The sequence below is a fragment of the Pisolithus orientalis genome (genome assembly GCF_024613125.1).
Source record: "Pisolithus orientalis strain OTSU chromosome Unknown F5J12scaffold_10, whole genome shotgun sequence".
NCBI classification, from domain to species: Eukaryota; Fungi; Basidiomycota; class Agaricomycetes; order Boletales; family Pisolithaceae; genus Pisolithus; species Pisolithus orientalis.
This window is the reverse complement of record NW_026260791.1, coordinates 60,730-83,872: the sequence shown is the minus strand read 5'-3', so window position 1 is coordinate 83,872 and position 23,143 is coordinate 60,730. Positions and strand designations below refer to the sequence as shown.

The 23,143-nt window shown below is 50.4% G+C and overlaps 5 protein-coding genes across 5 annotated transcripts; 1 reads left to right on the top strand and 4 right to left on the bottom strand.

Annotated features, from left to right (window-relative positions):
• Positions 1-3,903: 3,903 nt before the first annotated feature.
• F5J12DRAFT_37270 (uncharacterized protein) lies at positions 3,904-6,282 on the bottom strand. Its single transcript, XM_051739085.1, has 11 exons — positions 5,883-6,282; positions 5,797-5,820; positions 5,646-5,735; positions 5,539-5,593; positions 5,157-5,483; positions 5,048-5,108; positions 4,642-4,991; positions 4,529-4,587; positions 4,416-4,474; positions 4,292-4,355; positions 3,904-4,240 (listed from the first exon to the last, which is right to left on the bottom strand). The coding sequence occupies exons 1-11, from the start codon at positions 6,073-6,075 to the stop codon at positions 3,936-3,938; spliced, it is 1,587 nt and encodes a 528-aa protein (XP_051600995.1). The 5' UTR covers positions 6,076-6,282; the 3' UTR covers positions 3,904-3,935.
• On the bottom strand, positions 6,283-7,803 carry F5J12DRAFT_37253 (uncharacterized protein). Its single transcript, XM_051739084.1, has 7 exons — positions 7,580-7,803; positions 7,347-7,525; positions 7,030-7,284; positions 6,949-6,960; positions 6,796-6,889; positions 6,688-6,741; positions 6,283-6,629 (listed from the first exon to the last, which is right to left on the bottom strand). Exons 1-7 carry the CDS (start codon positions 7,683-7,685, stop codon positions 6,490-6,492), a joined length of 840 nt encoding a protein of 279 aa, XP_051600994.1. The 5' UTR covers positions 7,686-7,803; the 3' UTR covers positions 6,283-6,489.
• An 88-nt stretch (positions 7,804-7,891) lies between these two features.
• Positions 7,892-14,665, bottom strand: F5J12DRAFT_891501 (uncharacterized protein; the record flags this gene model as incomplete). The annotated part of the gene is made up of 19 exons (XM_051747497.1): positions 7,892-7,904; positions 7,983-8,246; positions 8,299-8,772; positions 8,824-9,217; positions 9,270-9,836; positions 9,893-10,106; positions 10,160-10,308; positions 10,359-10,676; positions 10,728-11,157; positions 11,251-11,829; positions 11,886-12,399; positions 12,453-12,507; positions 12,556-12,737; positions 12,791-13,268; positions 13,319-13,571; positions 13,632-13,898; positions 13,975-14,349; positions 14,400-14,601; positions 14,655-14,665. The coding sequence occupies 19 exons, from the start codon at positions 14,663-14,665 to the stop codon at positions 7,892-7,894; spliced, it is 5,739 nt and encodes a 1,912-aa protein (XP_051600993.1).
• A 317-nt stretch (positions 14,666-14,982) lies between these two features.
• F5J12DRAFT_891500 (RAM signaling pathway protein-domain-containing protein) lies at positions 14,983-20,141 on the top strand (the record flags this gene model as incomplete). Its single annotated transcript, XM_051747496.1, has 10 exons — positions 14,983-15,073; positions 15,132-16,036; positions 16,091-16,112; positions 16,169-16,479; positions 16,676-17,079; positions 17,139-17,250; positions 17,311-17,403; positions 17,460-17,740; positions 17,793-19,692; positions 19,749-20,141. 10 exons carry the CDS (start codon positions 14,983-14,985, stop codon positions 20,139-20,141), a joined length of 4,512 nt encoding a protein of 1,503 aa, XP_051600992.1.
• Positions 19,878-22,930, bottom strand: F5J12DRAFT_934602 (FYVE zinc finger-domain-containing protein; the record flags this gene model as incomplete). The annotated part of the gene is made up of 8 exons (XM_051749593.1): positions 19,878-20,621; positions 20,702-20,894; positions 20,942-21,012; positions 21,061-21,118; positions 21,172-21,462; positions 21,511-21,574; positions 21,626-22,838; positions 22,892-22,930. 8 exons carry the CDS (start codon positions 22,928-22,930, stop codon positions 20,376-20,378), a joined length of 2,175 nt encoding a protein of 724 aa, XP_051600991.1. The 3' UTR covers positions 19,878-20,375.
• Between the last annotated feature and the right edge of the window lie 213 nt (positions 22,931-23,143).

Here is a 23,143-nt window from a genome sequence, read left to right as displayed (position 1 = left end):
TCCGCCACCTAAACTCCTTTAGCTGAAAGCCACGAGGGTAGTTGCCCGGGAACGCCACCGCCTGTTTGCCCCCCGAAAGGTAAGTAACATCGCTAATAATAATAATAACAAGGCAGTTGCGACTAATTTGGATAGATAGGGCTGTACTAGAAACAAACGAACGTAGTGATCGGTATTTGCGACGTCCCAACCTCAACTTTCATGCGTGGTGGATGAGTAACACCCTGATCACGCTCTGCGAGAATGGGAACTGGGTCATAGACTTCTAAATTGTCTATGCTCTGCGAGCGGCCGAGTTGACCAATTTAGGGGATATCGACAGCCAGCGACAGCCTCGGGCCTGAATGTGGTCCGGTGAGCCAGTTGACTTGGAAGACTGGTTGTTCAGATGACGAAATCGGTATTCATAAAAAATGTCTGGTGGATGGCAACAACAACGGCGGTCTGCCACAGTCGAGTTTTACCTTGGGCGTCCGAGTACTCATGCCCATCATGCCTGAATGAGACTGAGATTGAAAAATTAAGAAAGATGGCCACCAGCAATCTACGCCCACTCAAGCATGGTATATTGTGAATCCCTATGCATGTATATCATAGAGGCAGGCTCCAATGCTTCCGTCGATGAATAATAGTCCATTCTAGTCCACAGCTCGTGTTCTGCGAGTCAAAGGTGAGAGGTAGCCTCGAAATATTATCTGGTACAAACGTACTCACTTCCAGGCTGGGATGCCCCGTAGAGCGGGGCGATCTGCACCATTTCACCGGGTCTCCAAGGAAGAGGGGTTAGTCTTATTGCTTTGAATCCGAGCTGTGGACCCTCGTCCCCCTTACGTGTCCAAGGTGTACTTCGCGAATATGGCGGACAAATGTGTGTCGAGCAACTGCTTTGACACATCCTTCCCACCCACAGTAGATAACCTCCTTGCGAGATTTATTACGTATGCCATGACCGACAAAGTGGCTCGAAACCGTCCCACAGCTGATCTCTTGTAAACACAATGTCCCCTCTACATTTGAATAGAGGCATCGTGTTGGTGGGCAGTTAGCGTACTGAGTTTCCCGTAAATACGGTGTCGAATGGAAACATGACATGAAAGACTGGCCATCGCAAGGAATTAAGTAAATGTTGCTTACATTGACGAGAGCGCCTGCGCCGCAGCTGGCATCGCATATGCGGTTCACCTCCTGTACCGCATTTTGAGGGAAAACGCTGGTGGCGTTATCCACTCCGGCTGGTCCCAGCTCTGCATCCGAGGTGGTATTGTTGGACATGCACGTGATACTGGGATGAATCACTTGACTCGGCTCCAAGGTATATTGGATCGAGCCACCGAACGAATACGACTCGCAGACGAATCCTTCTGCATTGTCAGACTGTGATCAAAACGGCAACGAGGCTAATGGCTGACCTTGTAGTGATGAAACGCCCCCCCCTTCGCCGCACCCCGGACAAGTATGGTCTAATACGTTGGGGACGACATTCTATGCTCACTTTAAGCATACATGACCTGATCCGCTCAAGATAGCTCACGGGTTGAGCCGGTAGCAAGCAGGGATCACTTGATTGAAGCGCGCTGAAAAACGTCGAACAGGCGACGGTTGAGTTAGGGTAGTCAGGATGCATAAATGAATTGTGTGGATAGGGATGCATTTCTGCTTTGCACAAAAAGCCCCCCCTCCCCCTTGCCTTTTTGTAAGACCGATTGTTGCATAGGCGCCATTAATTGGAGGGTACCCTGAAGGTATGGCTGGGGCGGAGAAAGTGAGGATACACGGCTAAGGGTCTAAAAGAACTCGCCGGCGCATGTCAGAGAACTTTATTCAACCCAACATAACAAGGAATTATACTCCCTCTTTTATCCAGATAAGAACTGAGAGTAGAACCCGCAGAAATTTGCGTGACCCGGGCATGCTGGCTAAACACCTGACAGGGTACCATGACATATCATGGCGTAGTTAGACGGTGTTGTGCATGAACGCGCTTCTCTCGTATCGCGACACCAGTGGGCCATCGCCGAAATATCTGATTTTCACGGATCAAGTAGTCGGGAAGGTAGTACTCGAACAGAACGTAGTAGATAGTTGTGCGGTCCGACACGTGCCGGGTGCCCCGACCAAGTCGACCATTACAGAAATGGAGTACCATCCAACCTGGTACGTAAGCAAGAAGCATTACTACTATTCCATAAGTAGTAGGATGCATTTAGGGAATATCGACCGCAGCAACATGATAGTCAAATCGCTGAGCTTGAAATTGAGGATGATACATCAACCAATTAATGGCCGTGCTTGCAATGTTCAGGGGTTCTTAGGGTTCTTAAGGTTCTCTGCTTACGTCTGAATGTGTAACACAGGACTGTCATTAGCGTCGGAAATTACTACTGTTTATGTCGGTTAACAGGAGTGCGGGAACTCATCGATATCAAAGTCGGATCGCTGGTTTGTGCCATGTTAAAAGTTCTCCTCAAGGTTCTCTGCTGACGTCCATTCTTCAACGTAAGAATCCAATAATTTACGTATAAGTGCCAGCTAGAGTCGACGCCTGAAATTATCTTGGTACCTTTGGCTATTGGCCCCGCTGGACGCCAAGGACGCTATCATCGGTGGCGTCACGTGTATGCCTACTCCGCTGACGCCGTTCCCTGCATCATACAGGTTAGTATCCAGACTAGACCGTGCAAATCATCCCAACACCTCGCTTGCACAAGATATGGACTTGACATTACCGACGCGAGTGATCGATAGCGTAATCGCAGTTTGTGCGTGTCATCATTCAGTGGGACATTCATTCTGTATCTGCACACCCCGAAGGGCCTTTGCTTGTGTCATATCCAGCCCCTTACGTGAATTTCTCGAACAGTTTCCGTTCCTCACAATTCCAGATCTCAGATTGGTTGCTAGGTATCATCTGCGGTAATCTGAACCATAAGATGTATATGGATGGTCCGTGAGTCCACAACTGGAACACTCATGGTGTGGCAAACCCAACATGCCTGCGCAGCAAGGCCTGACAGAACCCAATACCAATGAGGCAATTTAGGAGCTTTGGAAAAATATAGAGCACAGGTGCGATATCGACTGGTCATAGAACCAAACTTGGAACGGTCATGCTATCTTATCATTGATGTAACCCTTCACTCGGGAACATGGGAGTAATCACAGAGGCACGTGTGTCCAAAAAGCCAGTGTGAATATTTATGTAATAGGGGAGTTCCACCATCCACTCACTCAAAGCACTCGTAGCTGACGCAAACAAACCTCAACAAAAACACCGGACACGGGTAAGATATGGGTAATAGGGGAGCTCACAGTACGTTTTCGTATCCGTTTTCGGTGGGCCACCTGACAACGACGCGGCGATGTCCCCTGTCGTTTTCCGTGTTGTTTTCGGTGGGCTTTGAAACACAAATACTTACGATACTTGCACATTGCTAATATTATGTAATGGTGCCCAGTGCACGATGTACTACTATGCACTCATATACCTCTGAACAGCTTGTTGTTGAGTATATAAAAATTCAAATGGACTCCCATCCCTTGGATTTTCTTCCTGCAATACCTCTTGCCTCTGTGGTACGAGGCATGGTAGCTCCTGATATGGCAATAGGTACACATTCAAACTCAGCTTAAGGTAGTTATGCTAATGGGCAAGTGTAACAAAGTTACGTTGAAACGTTCGGCCTACATAATTACCCGCACAACGGAAAAGAAAACGACCATCCCTATGACGTTGAATGTTCACTGCTTACACATGCTTGTGCTAATGGTGTTGCCCAGCAGTCCAACTCCAGGGTTCAGTGCAATTCATCACAGAAATGCAACACCTTGGCAACGATGTCCACGAGGTTTGCGTGATAGATCAGCTAGCTAGCTATGACCTATCAAATTTGAAGTCTAGATGTGAACGAGGCGAACGCCATCACAAGCCATCGTAGTCATAGCGCCAATTCATCGCCCTTGCAAAAGCCTAGGGATAACCTGAACTCGCAACCTGTCTTCGCCTTCACCTCCTCAAGAGTCACCCCCTCCTGGAGTTCCGTTAATTCGAGTTCGCCATTCTCCCTATCGACGTTGAAAACTGCCAGGTCTGTGATAATCTGGCTGACAGCTCGAGCTCCAGTGAGTGGAAGACTGCATTGCTTAAGAATTTTTGGGCTGCCATCCTTCGCGCAATGCTCCATCACCGCAATAACTTTGGTTTCGTCAGGGTTGGAGACAAGGTCCATTGCTCCGCCAATCCCTAGGATGCGTGTTTGGAACGCGTGATAATAAGTCCTTTCAAATAGCCTACCTTTGACCAATTTTCCTGGGATCATAAAATTGGCGATATCGCCAGCTTGAGAGACTTGCATTGCCTGCGCAGGATGATTACATTTGTGGAAACACAAGAAATGCGAATAATAGCATTTACTTACTCCAAGAATGGCGACGTCTATATGACCTCCTCGAATCATTGCGAAGGACTCACTTGAATCTAATCACATTCAGTGAGTTGACCGAACAAGCCCCGTTACTTTCTCGTACGAACCAAATATCGATGCTCCTGGCAATAGCGTCACGGTCTCCTTCCCAGCGTTGATGATGTCTCTAGGGTTCACAACGGCTCAGAGGCTGTCAGGGAAACGCAATTTGTAAACATACGGATCCAGTTGTTCCTCAGTTGGATAAGGTCCCATACCCAGGATACCGTTCTCGCTCTGCAACCAAACCTTTACACCAGGTGGCAGATGCTCTGGAACAAGAGTCGGCATGCCAATACCGAGGTTAACGTAGTACCCATCTCTGATTTCCCTGGCAGCCCGTCGTGCGATGCGGTGTCTGTGATCCAATGCAGCCATACTTCCCCCTGGTGTTCCCTTGGAATCGCCTTTCGCCAAGGACACGATTTCAATCCGCTTTGGTTCCGTGGCGCGAACGATTCGGTCTACATATATACCTGGCACATGTATGGCATTTGGCGAGAGCGAACCAACCGGGACGATTTGGTCGGCCTGCGGGCACAGATCTGTACACGGAGGGAAGGGAACTTTAGAAATTGATTCCTCACCTCAACAATAGTCAACTTGGCATTTTTCGCCATCGCGGTACCGAAGTTGTTCTGCGTGTACCTTGTGCAGAATAAAACAGATACCACAGACGTCGGTCGATAATCTTACCGAAAAACACAGTTGCCGACTTCATCGACCTTCCACGCGCGGATGAAAGCGACATCACCAGGGATTGCTGTCTCCATCACATACTTACGCCCATTGAACGCGCGACTTTCTTTCGTGACTCCTGGTATCTTTACTCCATTCGCGAAGCCACCCTCGTTGTAACGTACAGGGATAGCTCCTTCCTCTACTGCGGTTGATGCACCTGTAGGGGTATAAAAGGCAGGTATACCAGCTGCATGAGCCCGCAACCTCTCGACAAGAGTGCCCTGAGGACAGAGTTCAAGTGATATTTGCCCATTGAGATACAATGCTTCGAAAGTTTTATTGCTGCAGTAGCTGTTAGCAACAACGACTGGCGTTTCGTGCAAGACAGAACACCCACCCTCCTGGGTACGACGCAATGATTTTGTCGATTTGCTTGCTACTAAGAAGTTTACCTGTGGACGGTAAGGTTAGGCGACGGAGCGATGCAGACCACGAGTGAGGCACCTAGCCCGGAATCTCCTGCGCCTGCGTTGTTTGACACGGCAGTCAGTCCGTTGATATCTGTTCTCTTCACGAGAGCCCCGAGAAGGGTGTCTTGAGTGGTAACTCCGTTGAGATCGGGGTCACGACTTGAATGATGCAGAGCCCCACACACCTGGTACGCCAGCCAGTCCGAAGCCTGACGAGCGAGGACTCAGTGAGGTGGTGTAGGAGGCTAGACCATGATTCATTGTACTCAACCTCCACACAACAAAGTAACACCTGACTTCACGTCCTTAACTGCTTCATCCGCGGATGGCCATACTTTGGACTTCGGGGCCTGCGCGCTCACACTGTACCATCTCACGGACCCAGCCGATACCCAAAGAGCGTTGGGTCTGAACGCGATAGATACGAGCACCCTCCCCGGTCGTCGTGTGGCCTTGAACATCATGGCGATGAGAGATTTCCGGCGCAACAATTCCGCTGCCCATATGTATTCCCAAGATCCGGATCCCACGACTAACCAAGTGGCTCAGTTTGGGGGCGGGGCATAATTAAAGAAAGCTGGAACTCGACAGGTTGCCAAAAGAGTACCGTATTCTGCATGTGACGTCCTAGCATGCGGTTGAATTACAGAAATCCGGATCATTCAAAAGATAGTCCAAGCAACGAGTCGCGCTAAGTAGGAAAACAGCGATATGGAAGCTACTCAGACATCCGTCGTCAGCGTCTTCGGGCAGGCCCTCTGGGCCGGGCAAAGGCGTTCCTCTGCGTCGCTGAGTTGTGGGTATCATCTACTGGCCCACTACTAAAGCCTAACTCTTGCATGAAATACCGTTCTGTTAGTTCGGAAGGGTCTGAGGTCTCAAGTTTCTTGGGTGCAAGCAAGAAGCTCGGTGTGGTTTCCAGGAATGTCCTTTACTTCCCTGAATATCTGCAGGGCGCCCGAGGAGTACATCATTCGATATTTGATGGGTGAGGCGCTTGGGCAAGAATAAATGAATACTACGGATTACAAGTGGGGTAAGGCCGCAGCGCATTTCAAAGGAGTGGACCGGCATACTAATGTCGCGTTTCGTGGCCGAGTAGGAATGTGACCAGGCATAGAGCGTGAAAGCTGACCATTCAAAGTTAGTCGATGACCACACTGACCGGAGATGAGACAACTCACAGGGCTCAGAGGCAGGTATCAAAGAGCTCAATGTATTAACCTGAGCTTCTGAACTCGAGTGGAGAATGAGCGTTTCGGTCGACAACTCAATTTGCTACGGATATGCAACAGATTTAGTCGCTAATAACCACTCCATGTGCCTAGAAGACTCACCAAAACCACGACCTGATTCCCCTCCCCATGACCCAATCGCTTAACAGCGTCTTCAGCCTCTGGAGTCCATTTGTAACCCACCTTGCCGTCACCAAGGTGATTTTGTCGGGCTCTGCTGCCTTCATACACATTACCTGCTGCTTGTCTCTCAGCGGCCTTGATATCGGCCATTTCCTGCTCCCTGGCACTCAAAGGTTGTGGAGCAGCCTGGTGTCGTTTATGCGCGGCATAACCCTCCGGGGTAACATCTGCCTTCGAGGTTGCGAAGAGACTGTCAGTAAATACGGTGGATCCGAGGGACTTGGACAGGGAGTTACGCGTAGAGGCGTAGAGCATCTTATCGTGAATATCAGAGGTTATGCTGTCTTCGCAAAGGAATCAGTGGTGCAGACGCGTACTTTATCTCTAACTTTGGCACTATCGGGAACATAACTGATCAGAAGCCATTCGGAAGACGGATCGTCCAGGCGTGCGAGGATGTAACATGGGTCATTCTCCGCCAGACGGGAGTCAAGCAATGCAAGGTCCTCCTCTAGAGATCCAGTAACATCTACTGAGGTGACTGGTACAAGTGATTCTGTTCCCACAAGATGAAAATGCGCCCGTGGAGTGTGGATAGATGTTCTCGTACCATTCCGGATGACGACCTTTATGAAGCGGATGTTCTGCGTCTCTACAGCGGCAGAGAAAGCTCGAGTTAATTCTGCAGAAAGACCGATGCCCGAGGTAGCTGCCATGGTTGTGTCAAGATGGGATATCTAAGCTACAGATTCATCTTTGGAGTTGCCAACAAGTGCAAGCACCGCTGCGGGACGCTGAGCTGTGCTATGGGCGCTCGAACTGCTCGAGAGGTCAGTGTTAGTCAAGGGCTTTTAGGAGCTGGGGAAAAGATTCGCTTCTAGTACAGTGGTCTACCTTACACATTACTTCGGGATATGTATGGTTACAGTTGACTACTAGATGCAAACATATGTGGTATCAGATTGTAATATCAAAGCGCTGAAGGAGAGCTGTCCGGATGGAATGTCAATTACTGCATCCCAAGAGAACCCATGAAACTTGTAAGGTCTAAGCCCTCGTACTCTTCTTCGGCAGGAAGGTCGTCAAGACCTTGTAAAATGTTCTTCTGGCTGACAGGGCCAGATGTATCTTTGACCTTCTTCGCCGCAGCTGCAGCATCCTCTTCCTCGGAAGTACGCCTGAACAGATCGAGGACGAGGTCGGTGTCCATCGTTCCTAAGCCAGAATTTTGTTGGGTGACGACGGAATTTGCGATATTCAACTTGAAGCGTTGTAAGCTGTAACAGGAGCATTCAGCAGCTGCAACCTAGAACGATCGTTCACACGTACCCCATGATCTTTTCTTCCAAGGTCCCCTTCGTAATTAGGCGGTACACATTCACAACTTTCTTCTGACCAATGCGATGAGCTCGATCCATGGCCTGCAGATCTTTCATAGGATTCCAATCGTGCTCCACGAAAATGACCGTGTCGGCTCCCGTTAATGTCAAGCCCAAACCACCGACATGTGTTGTCAGCAGAAGGCAGTCGATGCTAGGGTCTGCATTGAAGGTTTGAACGATAGCATGTCGCTTGTTAGGATCGGTGCTGCCATCGAGTCGCATATAGGTCACGGACGGCATATGGTGCTTGAACAGGTCGTTTTCGATTATGTCCAGCATTTGTTTCATTTGGCAAAAGATCAGAGCTCGATGTTGAGAAAATGCACCACTCGTTTCTGTAACGCCTTCCAAAGCATCCGTCTTCCCCGCGTCGGAGGAAACAGGAAGGCCTCCTCCAATGCCACAGTCAATCAGCAATTGGCTAGAAAAAAACATTAGGGTTAGGCGACAGTGAATACAGAATAAGTCATACCGCAAAGCCTGCAGTTTTGGCGCGTGTTGGATATCACTGAGGTTCTCAACTTTGCATCGTGCCTTGGCCAGAGCCGCCGTCACGGCATCCGCATTCGTTCCCGTGACCAGTGAAGGATGGTTGCAAAGCTTTCGGAGGTACTGAAGTGACTGGAAGACATGTTGCTGGGCACCCTCCTTAGCCGTCCCGGTGGATTTGGAACGGATCACGCCCTCTGCTTCAACTTTCGCCTGTGACTTGGAGAAGTCGTCGTAAAGTGTCTTTTGGACCTCGGACAACTCGCAATAGTAGTCTTGAATAATTTTCGGCGGTAGATCATTGAGTACGTCCTCCTTTAGACGACGGAGCAGGAATGGTAAGACTTGTTTGTGGAGTGCCTCGAGTGCCAACGCAGCTGGGGCAATGTGTGAGCACTAAACTAAAGCCACTGCTGGACAGGGGCTCACCAGCTTCGCCAGACTTCGCCTTTCCGTCACGATTTGATAGAATCGGCTTGCTGAATCTCTCGTTGAACGAGGTTTCCGTGCCCAAGAACCCTGGCATCAAAAAATCGAATAGACTCCATAATTCAAGGACATTATTTTGTATTGGAGTGCCCGATAAAATCAAGCGATGCTGCGCCTGTATGGCTTTTACCGCCTTCGTCAATTTTGTTTTAGCATTCCTGATAACGTGTCCTTCATCGAGGACGCAGTATAGCCAATTTATGTCTTCCAGGCTGGAGATGTCATTGCGGACGACTTCGTACGAGGTAATGACGACGTCCGTAGTGGAGATCTTCGATACGATCTTCGCACGATCCTTCGAACTGCCAATATAGAGGATGGGACGAAGATTTTCGGTGTACTTCAATATTTCATAGTACCAGTGGCCAGTCAATGTAGGTGGGCATATGATTAGGGACGGCAGGTGGACGGAATCAGCCGATTTGGTCTCTTCGTGTCTCTTCGCACGTTCCGCGTGTTTGCCGGCCAATATACAAATTGATTGAAGGGTCTTACCGAGACCCATATCTGTGGCGCGTCAGCGCGAAGCGTTCCTGAGGCACATACTCACGAGAAGTTCTTACCATCACAGAGTATACCATGTAATTGATACTTGGCCAGGAACGCCAACCAATTCACGCCATCTTGCTGGTATTTGCGAAGTTCCGCTTTGATGGGTACAGGAACCGTATACGGCTCCACTTTGCTGCCGTCTAGAAGTTGGGTGAGGAACTTCCGTTCTTCTTCACGTCGCTTCAGGAGTTCCTCGGAAAAACCTGGCGGATCTGGCAAACCAGCCTAGCGGATATGCTCAGATAGCCGAAAGGGGTATTTTCACTCGGGAAACTTACCTCTAGTGGTACCATCTTAACCAGCGAAGCAAAGGTGTTGGTCGCGGTTGATCGTATATCATCATCTGGATCACTCATTCTACCAAGCACTGGGACGATGAGGAAGAGAACATATGGAAGAGTCTTCATATCCAGCTTCTGGACAATATCTAGTAGCAGCTTCAGCAGATAACCGCTGGAGACGCCTGTATCTACTCACGGTAGACAGCTTCGGCAATGCCCTGTCGGTTTGACAACATAACCGCATCTCCCATAAGGGGGATGAAATTCTCGACCACGTATCGCATGGCATCGGTGGTCATGACGTCGCAGATTGTCGCGAAACAACGTGCAGCAGATTGGCGGATAATGGCATACCGACTTCGCAGAGCTATTGTCATGGCTGGAAACAACTCCAAAACCCGAGGTCGAAGGTCAGAATGCAAGGTCGGCACAACAGCCCCGAGGACGCTCAGGGAATCGATGACATCTTGACCATATTGCTTTTCCATGAGAGCGTCTGCTTCTTGGGGTGATTCTAAATGCAATCGCATTAGTGTATACAATAGGCGTACCGATCACCTCGTACCTGCACTACATGCGCTCAACAATCCACCAGCCATGGATTGCCACATCTTGGGGATGACATCCAGCAGTCGCGAACCGAACTTTGCAGACAACTTCTGGAAGGCAAGGCCAGCTCCTCTTCGAGACAACTTTGCCCTCGCAGCCTCCCCTTCTGACTTCGAAGCCTCGCCCTTTTCCTTGTCCTTGTCTTGAACATCCTTCACGCTCTTACTAGCAGCAGCTTTCGACCACAATTGCAAAGAGAGGATGCCTTTCAGTGTTGTCTGCGAGTACGCGAAAGTCGGCGTTTGGTCCACATCTTGGCATAGGAATGTGCATAGATTCTTGACGATTTTGTCGGGAGGCTGGGAGATATCGTGTTGCACACAGAAGTCAATAAAGTTGGCGACAGCGACAGCGGAGCGGGTCTGCAGATCCAAATTTTCCTCGTTCTAGGCAAAATCAATAAGGCGACGAAGTAACCACCAAGGATACTATAGGCTTGCCTTGATGCCATTCATGATTCCCTTTACAACCGGGCTGACTTTATCTGGAGCACTTCTAAAGGCTACGAACGCAGCAGCAAGCGCGGCGGAGACGCGAGTATCATGCTGGGCTTTGATTTCCGCATAATGATCAATGTTCTGAGCCACCTTCTGTCTCTTTTCTGCGATGGCTGCCAGTTCACGCTTCTTGGTTCTACCCAGACTGTCTTTGAGCTTCGTGTACATCGGACCCACAGCCTGCTGGGCGGTCTCGATCGTGAAGCAGTCCGCTCTGGTGCCAGTGACGTCGATTTCGTTCCCCAGATGCGGTATAAGGGATATAGGTATTTTGCAATCGCTAGCGAAACAGTGAAGAAGTGAGTAACACTCAGTGTGAATGCGGTGGAGGGTAAATGCCATCTCGTGGTACGCGATGGGTGGCTCTGCCTGTAAAAATGCGAGGGATCTAGAACTGAGCTCCGCCGCAAGCGGATAGCGATCCAAGATGGGGATAGTCGAGTCGGAATCCTCATAAGCCCGAGCCCATTCCTCGGAAACGATTGCAGCCAGAAACTTTTGTAGCATACTTGTTGAATCCATGTAGTGCACAAGAATAGGCTGAAAGAGCTCATCGACTGACTACATACCATGGTAGTGAGCTTTGGGTTGCGGTGGCTCGCAAATAAAAAACTTACTGAGGGAGGCCAATAGGCAATCAGGAGTGCTAGTGCGGTCGCTGCTGCGACGCGGGCCTGAAGGTTGACTTCGGGAGAAATCAGAGCTAGGTCTTGCGCCAAAATATTCCTGTCCACATTATGCCTTTCTGTGGTATCGCCAGGCCCATCATCGCCGAAGGTTGGTCGGTAAAATGTCGAACTGTCAATGGGAACACCGAGTGGTGTCATCATGACTGCATACCAGTCGAGAACTGTTTGCTGCTGCACAATTCGTTTTATTAGGTCCTGATCGCTAGAGATGACCTCCATTGCTGTCCGCCAGGCCGCCAGGGATGCGGCACGTATGTCGGCGCGTTCCTCGACAATTAGATTTTGGAATAGCAGACGCAAGAAGAATGTTGATACCCAATCTCGAGGAAGGGAGGGCACAGTCATGAACGACAAAAGGGTCTGGACAACTGCCAGGCGGACGTTTGGTATTGTGTGCCGGAAGAACGGGAACAACATAGGGGCGAGTTCTATTAAAGGGAGACTAAGCGACAGGTGAGCTGCAGGCAAGGGAGATTCGTTGAATGTTTAACATACGACAGGTCGGGATTGGCAAGGATATCGGTAACCTTGTTGTAAGTGACGAGTTTGCCTGCCACACCTTAGAACACGCACCACGGTCGACCCGATTCAAACTCACCGAGTAGCTCCATAACGGCACCTACACTGGAACTGAGGTCATCCTTCATATCTCGCAAGCAATTCCAGAGGACAGCCAAAACGCGATCTAGTGATTCGGGGAAACGCTCCACCAAGCGGCCCGCGACAGGGAGTAAACACGTTGCGGCAACAGCGCGAACATCGTCGTCTCGGTCCCCGAGACTAGTGTGCCCGTTCAGTTATCCGAGAAAAAGGAGCGGAAGAAAAAGTATTACCCAAGTACCGCTGCATCTACGACGCCTTGCAAGATGGACTTTCCGACGTCAAGCTCGCCTTCGCTCTCGGGGGCACCGAACAAATCGCTCCTAACCGCGACTTCATACTTGATCCCCAAGAGACCCGCGTGGCGCACCTCCCACACATGGTTCCTTTCATCTACCTTTCCTGTCTTGGCCTTGGACGGAAGTGGAAAATCTTGCCTTATCATCTGCAGCAAAATAGAGTGGACATGCACCACGGAGCGTAGAGGCATATGAAGTAGCAGAGAAGCAAGTGTTTGCGAAACAGTTTCGCGGACAGGGGCAACTACCTGAACTCCATTCAGACACAATCTGCTAAGAAGAGATGAGACACATGCCTGATCCGAGACGAAATCGCCGAAGCGGTCCAGAACAAAGACGCAGAGCAGCTTGGCAGCAAGGTGGTTGCACCATTCTTCGTGAGCTCGCGCATTCTCTTCCACGGAAACATGATCTGCATTTTTCTCAGAGGTCAACAACAAGAACAAAAAAATCAAAACAAACCTTTCATCCCCCCAGATGTCCCTTGGGTTTTCAGAAGCTCACGGAGCGCCATGGCAGCGCCGTGCCGAGTCTCCCATGCAGGTGAAAAAATATCTATTTCTAGAACGGAAACGATCCCACCCCACACCCAACAACCCGATGCTACCTCCAGTGCATGGGATTGCTGCGCTGATTTCGGCGACACCGCACCGCCCTTGGAAGGGTCAATGACTAACTGTGTCTGGCGCGGAACCTTTAGTCGCTGGATTAGGAACTATCCAAACGTGACTTTTGCATGTCTGAAGCTTCTGCAGACAGCAACCGTGCCCTAAACACCAGACTTAATCAAACAAAAGTTAAAAGGTAAACCTCCATACTTGCTAGAAGACCCTGCGGGAGCGGTGGTATAACGTGTTCCGACGTTCGTAGGCGGCGGAGCTGTTACAAAAGCAGAATTCCCAGCTTTACGCTTGCGCTTCAACCGGTTGCGCTCTCGAGCGGAAAGACCTTCCAGATCGCTGCCATTCGCTGGTGTTGAAGGTGTTATGGGTGAAGGCACGGCAGGAGAATTTGAATGAGACCTAGCGGGAGGAGAGGGCTCCTTGCTGACAAAATCAGCGTTCATGGGTGACTCTGCTATAGGTGATTCGTTTTTTGAAGGTTCATAGGTCACCAACAGTTTCCGACTCTGCGTCGGCCGCGAGCTCCTTGTCTAGGTCCATGTCGTCTGCAGCACCCACACTATCAAGGAAATCTAAACCAAGCCTGCCCATTGCTTCTCTGCGTGCGCGTTGTACCTCAGCTGGGTTGGACAATAGCTTGAAGGGCTTTGCAAACTCTTTGCCAGATGATGCCAGGAGTAAGGCACCCTTTTGCATTAGTTCTTGTACCGAAAAGGTAGGAAATTCTGGAGGGTCGGCTGGAAGATCTGGTGGAGGTTTTACATCTTCGTCCTGTGGTCGCCATACAGGTACCAAGGAAAATATTTGCGAAAGTGCGTTTGAAGCAGCCGTCCTGGTATCGTGGCTCTTCGAACGCAGATACGGTAGTATCTGCCAAAAATATTAAACGCTTCTGTGACTATTGAGCGCCACAGACATACTCGTGCTACTACGGCCAGGAGTTCCGACCATGCTGAACTGTCACCGACAGTGGTGTGCAGCCGGCTGGATGACTTGATATCGTCTTCTACGGGGAGGTCACTGATTACGCTCTTGGCAGCTAACTGAGCGAGCTGCTTCGCTGCTGTGTTCCTCACGGACAGCGATGAGCCCGTATCGAGGAGAAGAAGAAGTCTATCCAATCTATTTTATGTTGTCACGGGCTGTCATCTTCGCGAAGAGGAGGGCACACGCACCGGGATGTCATGTCTTAAAAAGGAATGCAGTCAACGCCTCCGGCCCGGGCCGGGTGCAAAACGAGTTAGGTTTTGGGAAGAAATGATCGTCCTGGGGCACTTTTCTCACGGGTGGTTCGTTCGCATTCCTCTTTTTATGTTGAGCAGTGCGTGACCTGAAAATGCTGACTGTCACGATTGTGTCACCGTCACCGTCACACCTGCGAGCTTCCCACGCTCCCTGCTCATCAGTGGTATGTGTTCCATCATCATCCATCGTCTCAGACTGACACACTAGTCGAGTCTGTGGCTTTGGTGCATAGTTGCACTATCATTTGCTTTAGCCGCAATGGAGGCCATAGGAAACGGTGCCTTTGCGGATGAATTTCTCGGCCGTCTACCTGCGCAGCTAGGCGATCACGAAGCACGTCCTACTATGGGTAAGCGAGCGTCGCTACTTTGCAATCGTAGCCGTTGAATGATGTGGCTTTCCAACAGAACTATCGGAGAGTGATATAGAACTCAGCCGGATACCGCGTGACATAGTTGATAGATTGAGTGGACAAGCTGACCTCGATCTTACTAGCCTCATAGCCCTTATGAACCGCGTCATCGACCAGGCATATAACCGAATGTCTTCTCCTGGTTGCAAGGCATCCCTTTTTTGGCGCAAGTTGTATACAGATGCATCTGTCGTGGGAGTCCTACTTAGGCTATCCGACTCAGTGCTGCTCGAAGCTGTCGCAAGGACCAGTATCATGATGCTAGACCGTGCAATTATCTTGGCGGGCGCTCCTGGTGATGCCAGCTTTGGACTGATTCTGGACATGATCCGGTGGATTCAATCACACACGCATTGGCAAGACCATGAACTAGAGCGCGGCGAGTTTTCGGCTGGCCGAGAGGTCGTGCCAAAGCTATCAACCTCACTTGGAAATGTACCCTGCATCTCACCCCCCTCTCTTACCGCATTTCAGACGACCTGGTCCAGATCTCCGTTTGTGCTGAAGGGATTTGTCTCCGACTGGCCCGCAGTAAAACATTGGATCTCCATCGATTACCTTTCCTCCATGGCTGGTCCCGGCCGAATTGTTCCCATGGAGGTAGGCGACGACTACAGATCGGATGATTGGATGCAGGAGCTTCTTGACTGGGATGTGTTTCTGTCTACATTGACGCATTCGGGCCGGTCGCAAGACCCTTCGCTAACTTTCTATCTCGCTCAACACAATCTCCTGAGGCAGTTCCCTGCTCTAAGAGAAGATATCGCAATCCCTGATTATGTTTATATGTCTCCTGGACCCTCTGCATCATATCCAAACTACAGACCTCCATCGAACGAGGATCAACTTGTTATCAACGCCTGGTTTGGCCCCAAGGGCACGATTTCACCGGCTCACACCGTGAATTGTTGTTCCCCTCGACACGTAGCCTGATGCTGATAGCTTACCTGACAGGATCCATTTTTCAATTGTTATGGTGAGGCGCTGGAACAAGTACGATACCGTATCTGACGCACCTCGCTCTCACGCTAGCACAAGTGGTTGGTCGGAAGACCGTCTGGCTTGCGCCACCTGAAATTACACCCTTAATGTATTCTTACGGACCGTCGTTGGCAGGCACAGACGAAACACACCACCCCGCCGCTAATAGCACGGAACCACTCATGAGCAATACCTCCCGGGTGGACGTGTTTCCTGTTTCCAAAGAGGTCCAAGAAGCATCCAGGAATAAATACCCTGCATTCTGGAACACGGTACCAGAGGAGGCTCTTAGCGTGACGCTTGAAGCTGGTGATCTGTTATTCTTCCCTCCAGGCTGGTGGCACGCTATGCGGAGTGAAGATGTCAGTTTTTCTGTCTCGATGTGGTTTTAGGTCTGGATCGTGTGTCCAATGTTAAAAATAAAGAGGAACAACAGTTTCTCCCATAAGAGTATCGACTACATTCCTGTGGCTCTCTCGCAATGGCAGTGGTTATTGTAAACAGATGTTTCGAAAGCGTGAATGAAGCACACAGCCATGTGGAACTTTTTCAAGTTAGCGCACACATGACTTGCCAGCGGCTGTTGTAACCGAATCCAACCACATAGTCAACTTGCCGCGTTCGGGTTTGTTGACAACTCAAGCCCACTCGACGTCTTCAACAGTTCAGCCGTCGACATTCACCATCTTCACTGTTCATGACATGACCATCTCCGACGTTGACCGTGTAGCTGGGCGCACGTCTCCATTTCCGAGCGGCAGCAAGAATGTCGTCTTATCGCCTCCGCCCTCAGTTTCCCTAACGGACGAACACGTCTCGGAAGCCATCCAGCAGTCTCCCGACAATGGCGCAACCTTGGATTTCACTCACAAAAGTCTCACGGACGTTGGAGAAGATGGTGTTCAATATCTCGCGTGTGCTGGCGGGAACCAGTCCCTGCCAGAAGACAGTTCGATATCTAGGTGTGTCCGTACTTGGCGCGTCGCCTTCTGGCTAAACCAACAACTATGTCGCCCTGTAGAATTACACTAGGGTATAATCGACTCACAACCCTGCCCACCGCCTTTGGGATTTTGTCGCGTCTCAGATACCTGAATCTGAAGAACAATAACTTCTCGTCGATTCCCGATATCGTATGTGCCATACGTTTCATACAGCCACTGAATCGGGATCTTCTGACTGGACAGCTGTAGTTGACTGTGATGCAATCCTTGGAGATTTTGGACATCAGTCGCAACAAAATCAAACGATTCCCAACACAGCCAGGTTCACTGGTGGATCTGCACGTACGTTCCAACCTGCCTCTGTGGCACAATCATTGAAACAACACCTTTCGGTGCAGGTACTATGTATATCGCGAAACAGGATAACCCGCCTACCGGGATACCTTACAGAATTCACCAAGCTCGACATGCTGAAAGTCGACCATAATCCGATAGAATGGCCTCCAAAGGCAATTATAGAAGCCTGTGGTTCCTTGAGTGATCCTCGAGCCGCGAAGGAGTGGATCCTCTCACTGCAGAAGTGGTTGAGGGAAGATAAAGATTCCCGTCCTCAGCCAAATAACAGAAAACCCAGCGTAGACTCGGTGAAGAGCGAGTGTGCTGTATTGAATCAGTCCATGTGAGTAATCTCCATAATTACGCTGCCACGAATACGGCCAAACCTTCCATAGTGACGACAGTATACAGTCATGGTCACAACTAGGCGAGATAGATGCCGGTTCAGGTTCGACCTCACACGCTCGATCAGTCTCGGTTGATATACAGTTTCCGCTTCTGACCGAGTCATCCAAGAACGTAGCCAATACGCGCTTTGAGAGACCGCCGCCTTTGCAATTGGGTTCGTTGGCTTCATATGAAGGTCCTTTACACCCAAGTTCTCCCGAAAGTTACCTTCCTACGCCTGACGAATCAGTGTCTTCTACTGACGATGATCATACCGCTGTCCTAGAGGGATCCCATCAGAACGGGAAGAGCTTCTCCTCTGGTGGCCACTGTGACCGTCGTCCCGCGATCGTTGGTAAAAAGAGCCTTCCAGACATACGGTCACCGCTTGGCGTGCGTGGAATTGGGGACCAACCATCTGTAACTTTGTCAGAGTCCATTCGAAATACGGCTGGCTCCAAGGTGAAGGATACGGCGAAGGTGGATGCTTCATTCCCCTCCCCTCTTTCTCATAGACAGGACTCGTCGTCGTCATCCGATGCATCTACCAGACTTCCAAAGGTTGGCGGTACCCCACCATCAACAGGATCACCTACTTTTGTGGATCGACCTCGGCCAGTCCCTGATTCTGAGCGTCATGCTTACTTCAAACGCCTCTCTGCGCTCCCTTCCAATGCTATCTCCAGTAATCTCCCAGCTTCTCTGCTGTCCCTGGTCGAATGCGCGAGATCATTGTTCTTCGCCGTATCTCAGGTATACCAGGCGCTTTCCCATTATGTTACGCACACTCTCGACTCGCAATTATCATCTGTGCTCAGAAAGGTGACAGATCCAGCATATACTTACATGATGCAGTTGAATGCAGCCCTGGAACGCTTCGATGCGATGGGGAAGAAGACTATGCCTCCTGCGTCTCTGTGTACCTCATTGGTTGAGAGCTGTAGGGACACTGCTGCAGTCTTTGGCAAGGCGATGGCGATGCTAGCGTTACAACTGAAAATACTTGCCTCCAAAGACGACGATCGTTATATGCGTTCGTTGATTTTGACGTTCTACGGGGCTGTTGCGGAAATTTCACATGCATGGCAAACTATGGTTCCGTACGCCGAAGCTGTTAAGCCGCATTTGATCGACCATAGGAAAGCACCTGCCATCAAGGCTCATTTCGGAGCGGCGACTGGCTTGTCCACCCCCGATGTCCCTCCGGCGTCCGCACCTGCGTTACACATGCCATTTCCTGTCCCACTTGCACGATCGCGACCAGCGCAGTCAAAAGGTTTGGGGAGGACTCGTACGACTCGGCGGCATGCCGGTTCATTCAGTTCCAAGGATGTGGAGATCGGAAAGTCACTGGCGTCTTATGACATGCCACCACCGCCAGTCGCCTTATCGAGTAGCGCGCCACCGATAACTTTGCGAAATGGACAACGGCGGCCTGCGATGCCCTTGTCAGCGTCGACGTCTAGCATCCCACCTCTGCCAACGACGATGTCGAGTACCTTTGCGCCATCGAGTCCTGCCTTGGGTTCGTTGGGTCGAAACGGAGACGCTCACCACTCTCGGCAGGGGTCTCAAGCATCGCTCGTGGCTTCGTCCTCGGCGTTTTTGACTCACGCACCTCCTAGGAGACCTACCCTGGACATTCCTCAGTCGAGGACATTGGTTGATGAGGATGCGTTGGATGCAATGGAGAGAGCTGTGGACGCTGCGCCTGCGGTGTGGGAGATGATGAAAGAATTTGTAACAAGTGGATCAGAGCCTCCCGCCGCCAGCCAAGATTTAGATGATGCCCTTGCACGAGCCAAAATCGTAACGGAACGCTTACGAACAAATCTTCACGCGACACGCTGTGGAGATCCAGCATCCGATAGGAAGGCGCTGCGTGAAGATGCACACGTGTTTGTGAAGGTGACTGCGCCTTGTCAATTTTGTCTTTCTTGGCTCTACTAACGTGCCTCGTGTAGATTGTGGTCAAGCTCTCGGGCATAATTAAGGCCCACGGCTGTTCCCACGCGTTGTTCCCGGATCTTCGTGACAAGATGGTCTTGTTGACCAACTCGACGCAAGAGTTCCTGATGCTCCTTCATGTCTCATCGTTTTCACCGTCCACGACGCCACTTCCTTATTCACCTATGACGAATGCTTTGCAACCCAGCCTTGCTAGTCACCTAGATGACAACAAGCTTGGTGCCAGCCTCTCGCGCAGTCGCAGTGCACAACAACCCAGAATGTTGAAACTATCTACACTGCCCATGCGCGAACTGCCTCGGAGCGCTCTTCCTAATCAGACCTTCACCATCACTCTTCCTCCCCGGCATGCTGTCGGCATCAAAGATGTAACTAAGGATGAAGGCTGAGCCTGTCCTTTTGTGCACTAACGAACTGTTCCGTTTAAATAATATCTCACCGATTACTACCGACATTGACTTTTTTGAACGACTCTCTACATTACCCATCCGCATAAGCGTCATCTAGCATGTTCTCATATCTGTCGCTGAGTTAGTAGCATACGTATTGCATCGGATTAACAGGATGTTGACGATAATGAGTGTATATATCCAAGTTAGAGAAGCACACGACCGATATGATGCCTATGAAGTCCCACCTGAGAGCATTCTATCTATCTCTAACCTTATCTCGGCCAGGTTGGCCTTAAGGGTCTTTGCGTCCTCGAATTTCCTATGTGCCATCGCCTCACCAACAAACGATTCCAGTAGTGCTTCTTGTTCAAGCAGCGGCTGAAGAGCGTAGGCCAATTCCGAGTCCGGGTCTAGAACGGATGGACCCTCAGAGGGTTGAGGGTTTGATACACCACCCTTCTTTGGCTTGGGAATGAACTAATAGATTGCCAAGCAAGGGAGATCATCGAACGACCGTATAAGTGAACTATGGAGGGAAATTGAAGATGACACCGTACCTGAAGTGGGAACATGTTCTTCTGCAAAAAGATGTTGGCGCGTGTCAAGATGGCGAGCTGAACTCGATCTTGTGAACTCCCGGGGGGACACGGGAGGTTGCGGATACGTTTGGATAGTGCGTCATATTCGGCAAAAGCATCCAACAGTCGCTTCCGTGCAGCGGATGCTTCTTTGGTGGGTTGGCTATCGTTGCTGTACAGTCCTAAGCATTCGATCACAAGATAACGATATTTGAATACCTGAGAGTCGATAAGAGTTCCTGAAACTGAGGCAGCCACTCTTCAATTTCCTTCTCCAAACTAACGAAAGCCTGGGTATGACGTGAATAACCCATCAACACAGAACGATGTGAACTTACTTCATACAGTCTGACGAAGATTGGTACGTGGATGACATCTTGACGACATCTCTCTCGCCTTCACATCACGCGCATGAGGTAGTATAGATAACGAGATAGGAATAGGCTCACGCAAGGATCGGCTTGCAATTCCTGCATATTCGAACGCCTTTCAAGAACTTTTCATCTTCTGAAAGAGCGTCCTCTTGCTTTCCTTTGCGATTGGGATCTATACTTCGTCTCTTACGAACACCATAATCGACCCCTTCACCGACTTCTTCTATCTGGCGCGTTCTCGAATCCACGATAAACAAGATAGAGCAGGTCTCTGGTCTCTGGGGTCGCTTAGTCGGCAACGAACATATGATCTGACCACACAAGCGGCAGTGGTGCTTCCGATTTGTTAGCGGATGAAAAGAGGCACTACAGGGGATGAAGTACAGACACTCAAGACATGAGTCAAGGACCTACTGGCAAAACGGGCATTTTGAAACTGCAGAATCCTCCTGCCACGGAGTGATCCTCTGTTCAGCGGCTATGGATAAACGTGAAAATGCGCAAGGTCATAGCAAGGTACTATCCATACCTCGAATATCACCTTTAGCGCCTTGAAATACCTGCGACTTTAACACGCCCTTCCAGATTTCTGCAGTATCCATGTTCTTGATATTGGATATATCAAGGTCAAAGAAAGACGATGCCCTCCGCTGCTCTGCGATCCGTTTAGGACCCACTGGCTCCGCTTCGCCAATTGGAAAGTGCAAGTGTATCAATTTCTCCAGTCGACGCTCCAATTTTGTACGCTCTATTCGCCCAGAGTCGGTCTTAATTTTCCGAGCCAGGATAAATTCATCCGTGCGTGGTCTGTACACGCCTTTAGGCTGGAAACCTGGTCGGTAAGGCGCAAGCAAACGGTTTGTGGCTTTGGGGAGTGTGGAGTTGGACGTCTGGGATGATGAGGCGGCCGATACTACGGGTGGTGTGGATAGAGTCGTTGAACCTGCAGCATTTGGTAATGCCTGCGGCGGTGGCAGCTGAGATGGTGACCTAGGAGGAGACCGGATTGAGGTGGATGTAGGCGGACCTATCGGCTGCGGAGCCACCAGAGACCGATGTGGGTTTGATGCAGATGCAAAGTTCCGAATCGCTATCGGTGGCTCACTCATTACCGAGCTTATAGACGCAACACGACTATGAAGGGCAGGAGACTGAGGGACATTAGGTTGATCAGAGGCACTGGATTGCGCTGAAGATATCCGTGATGGTCGAGATGTTACAAGCGGCGATGAGGGTAAGGGCGACCGTGTTACGGCTGAGCGAGGGGTTATGCGGCGGAAGGTTGAGGTCTTCTTCTGATTGGCGGGTGATGGCTGGGCCGGCGGCAGCGAAGGAAGGGCTGGTGACGGCGAAGCTACTGAGGATGTCAATCCAGTTTCTTTATCCACCGCTGTGGACCTAGTTTGCTGATCGACGTTGTCTGCCGGTGGGGATTCAACGGTTGGAGTGTGGGGCCTAGTTGACGAAGAATCTTGTGAGGATTCTGCAACGGGAGAGTCATTCGAGGAGGGGGAAGAGGGTAATTCTTTTGTCGAGGGTACAATATGTATAACTGCAGTCTTGTTCATGACCACAGGAACAACGGCCGAGTACTCTGTGGAAACTTTCTCCGTTTCGAAGTCTTCGACTGGCTGGGTAAAAGGGGGTACAACCCCTACAGAGCCGTTACTAACTATGCTTGAAGGCCGGGATAGGGATGGCGGAGTCACATTAGGAACTAAGGAGACAGTGCGGGAATGGCGCTTAGACTCCGGAGGACGTCAGAGCAGGAGCAACCTTGGATAATCAAACATACCCTATAGGCTTGGTAAGGGACGTTCGGCTGCGCGGCCATGGAAAGGTTGGGTAGTGGAACACCTGAGCAAGCAAACCGGTTACTGCTTCAGCCTGTAATTAGGGCGGTTGCCCTCACTACTCGTCAATGCTAACAGCTGCAATTAGCAACCCCATAGGCGACGATGAGATTCGAGGGCGCCCAAATGGATGAGACGACAACTCACTAAACGTTCAGAAATCCAAGAGCCAACCGACAGCCTGGGGCTGCGTG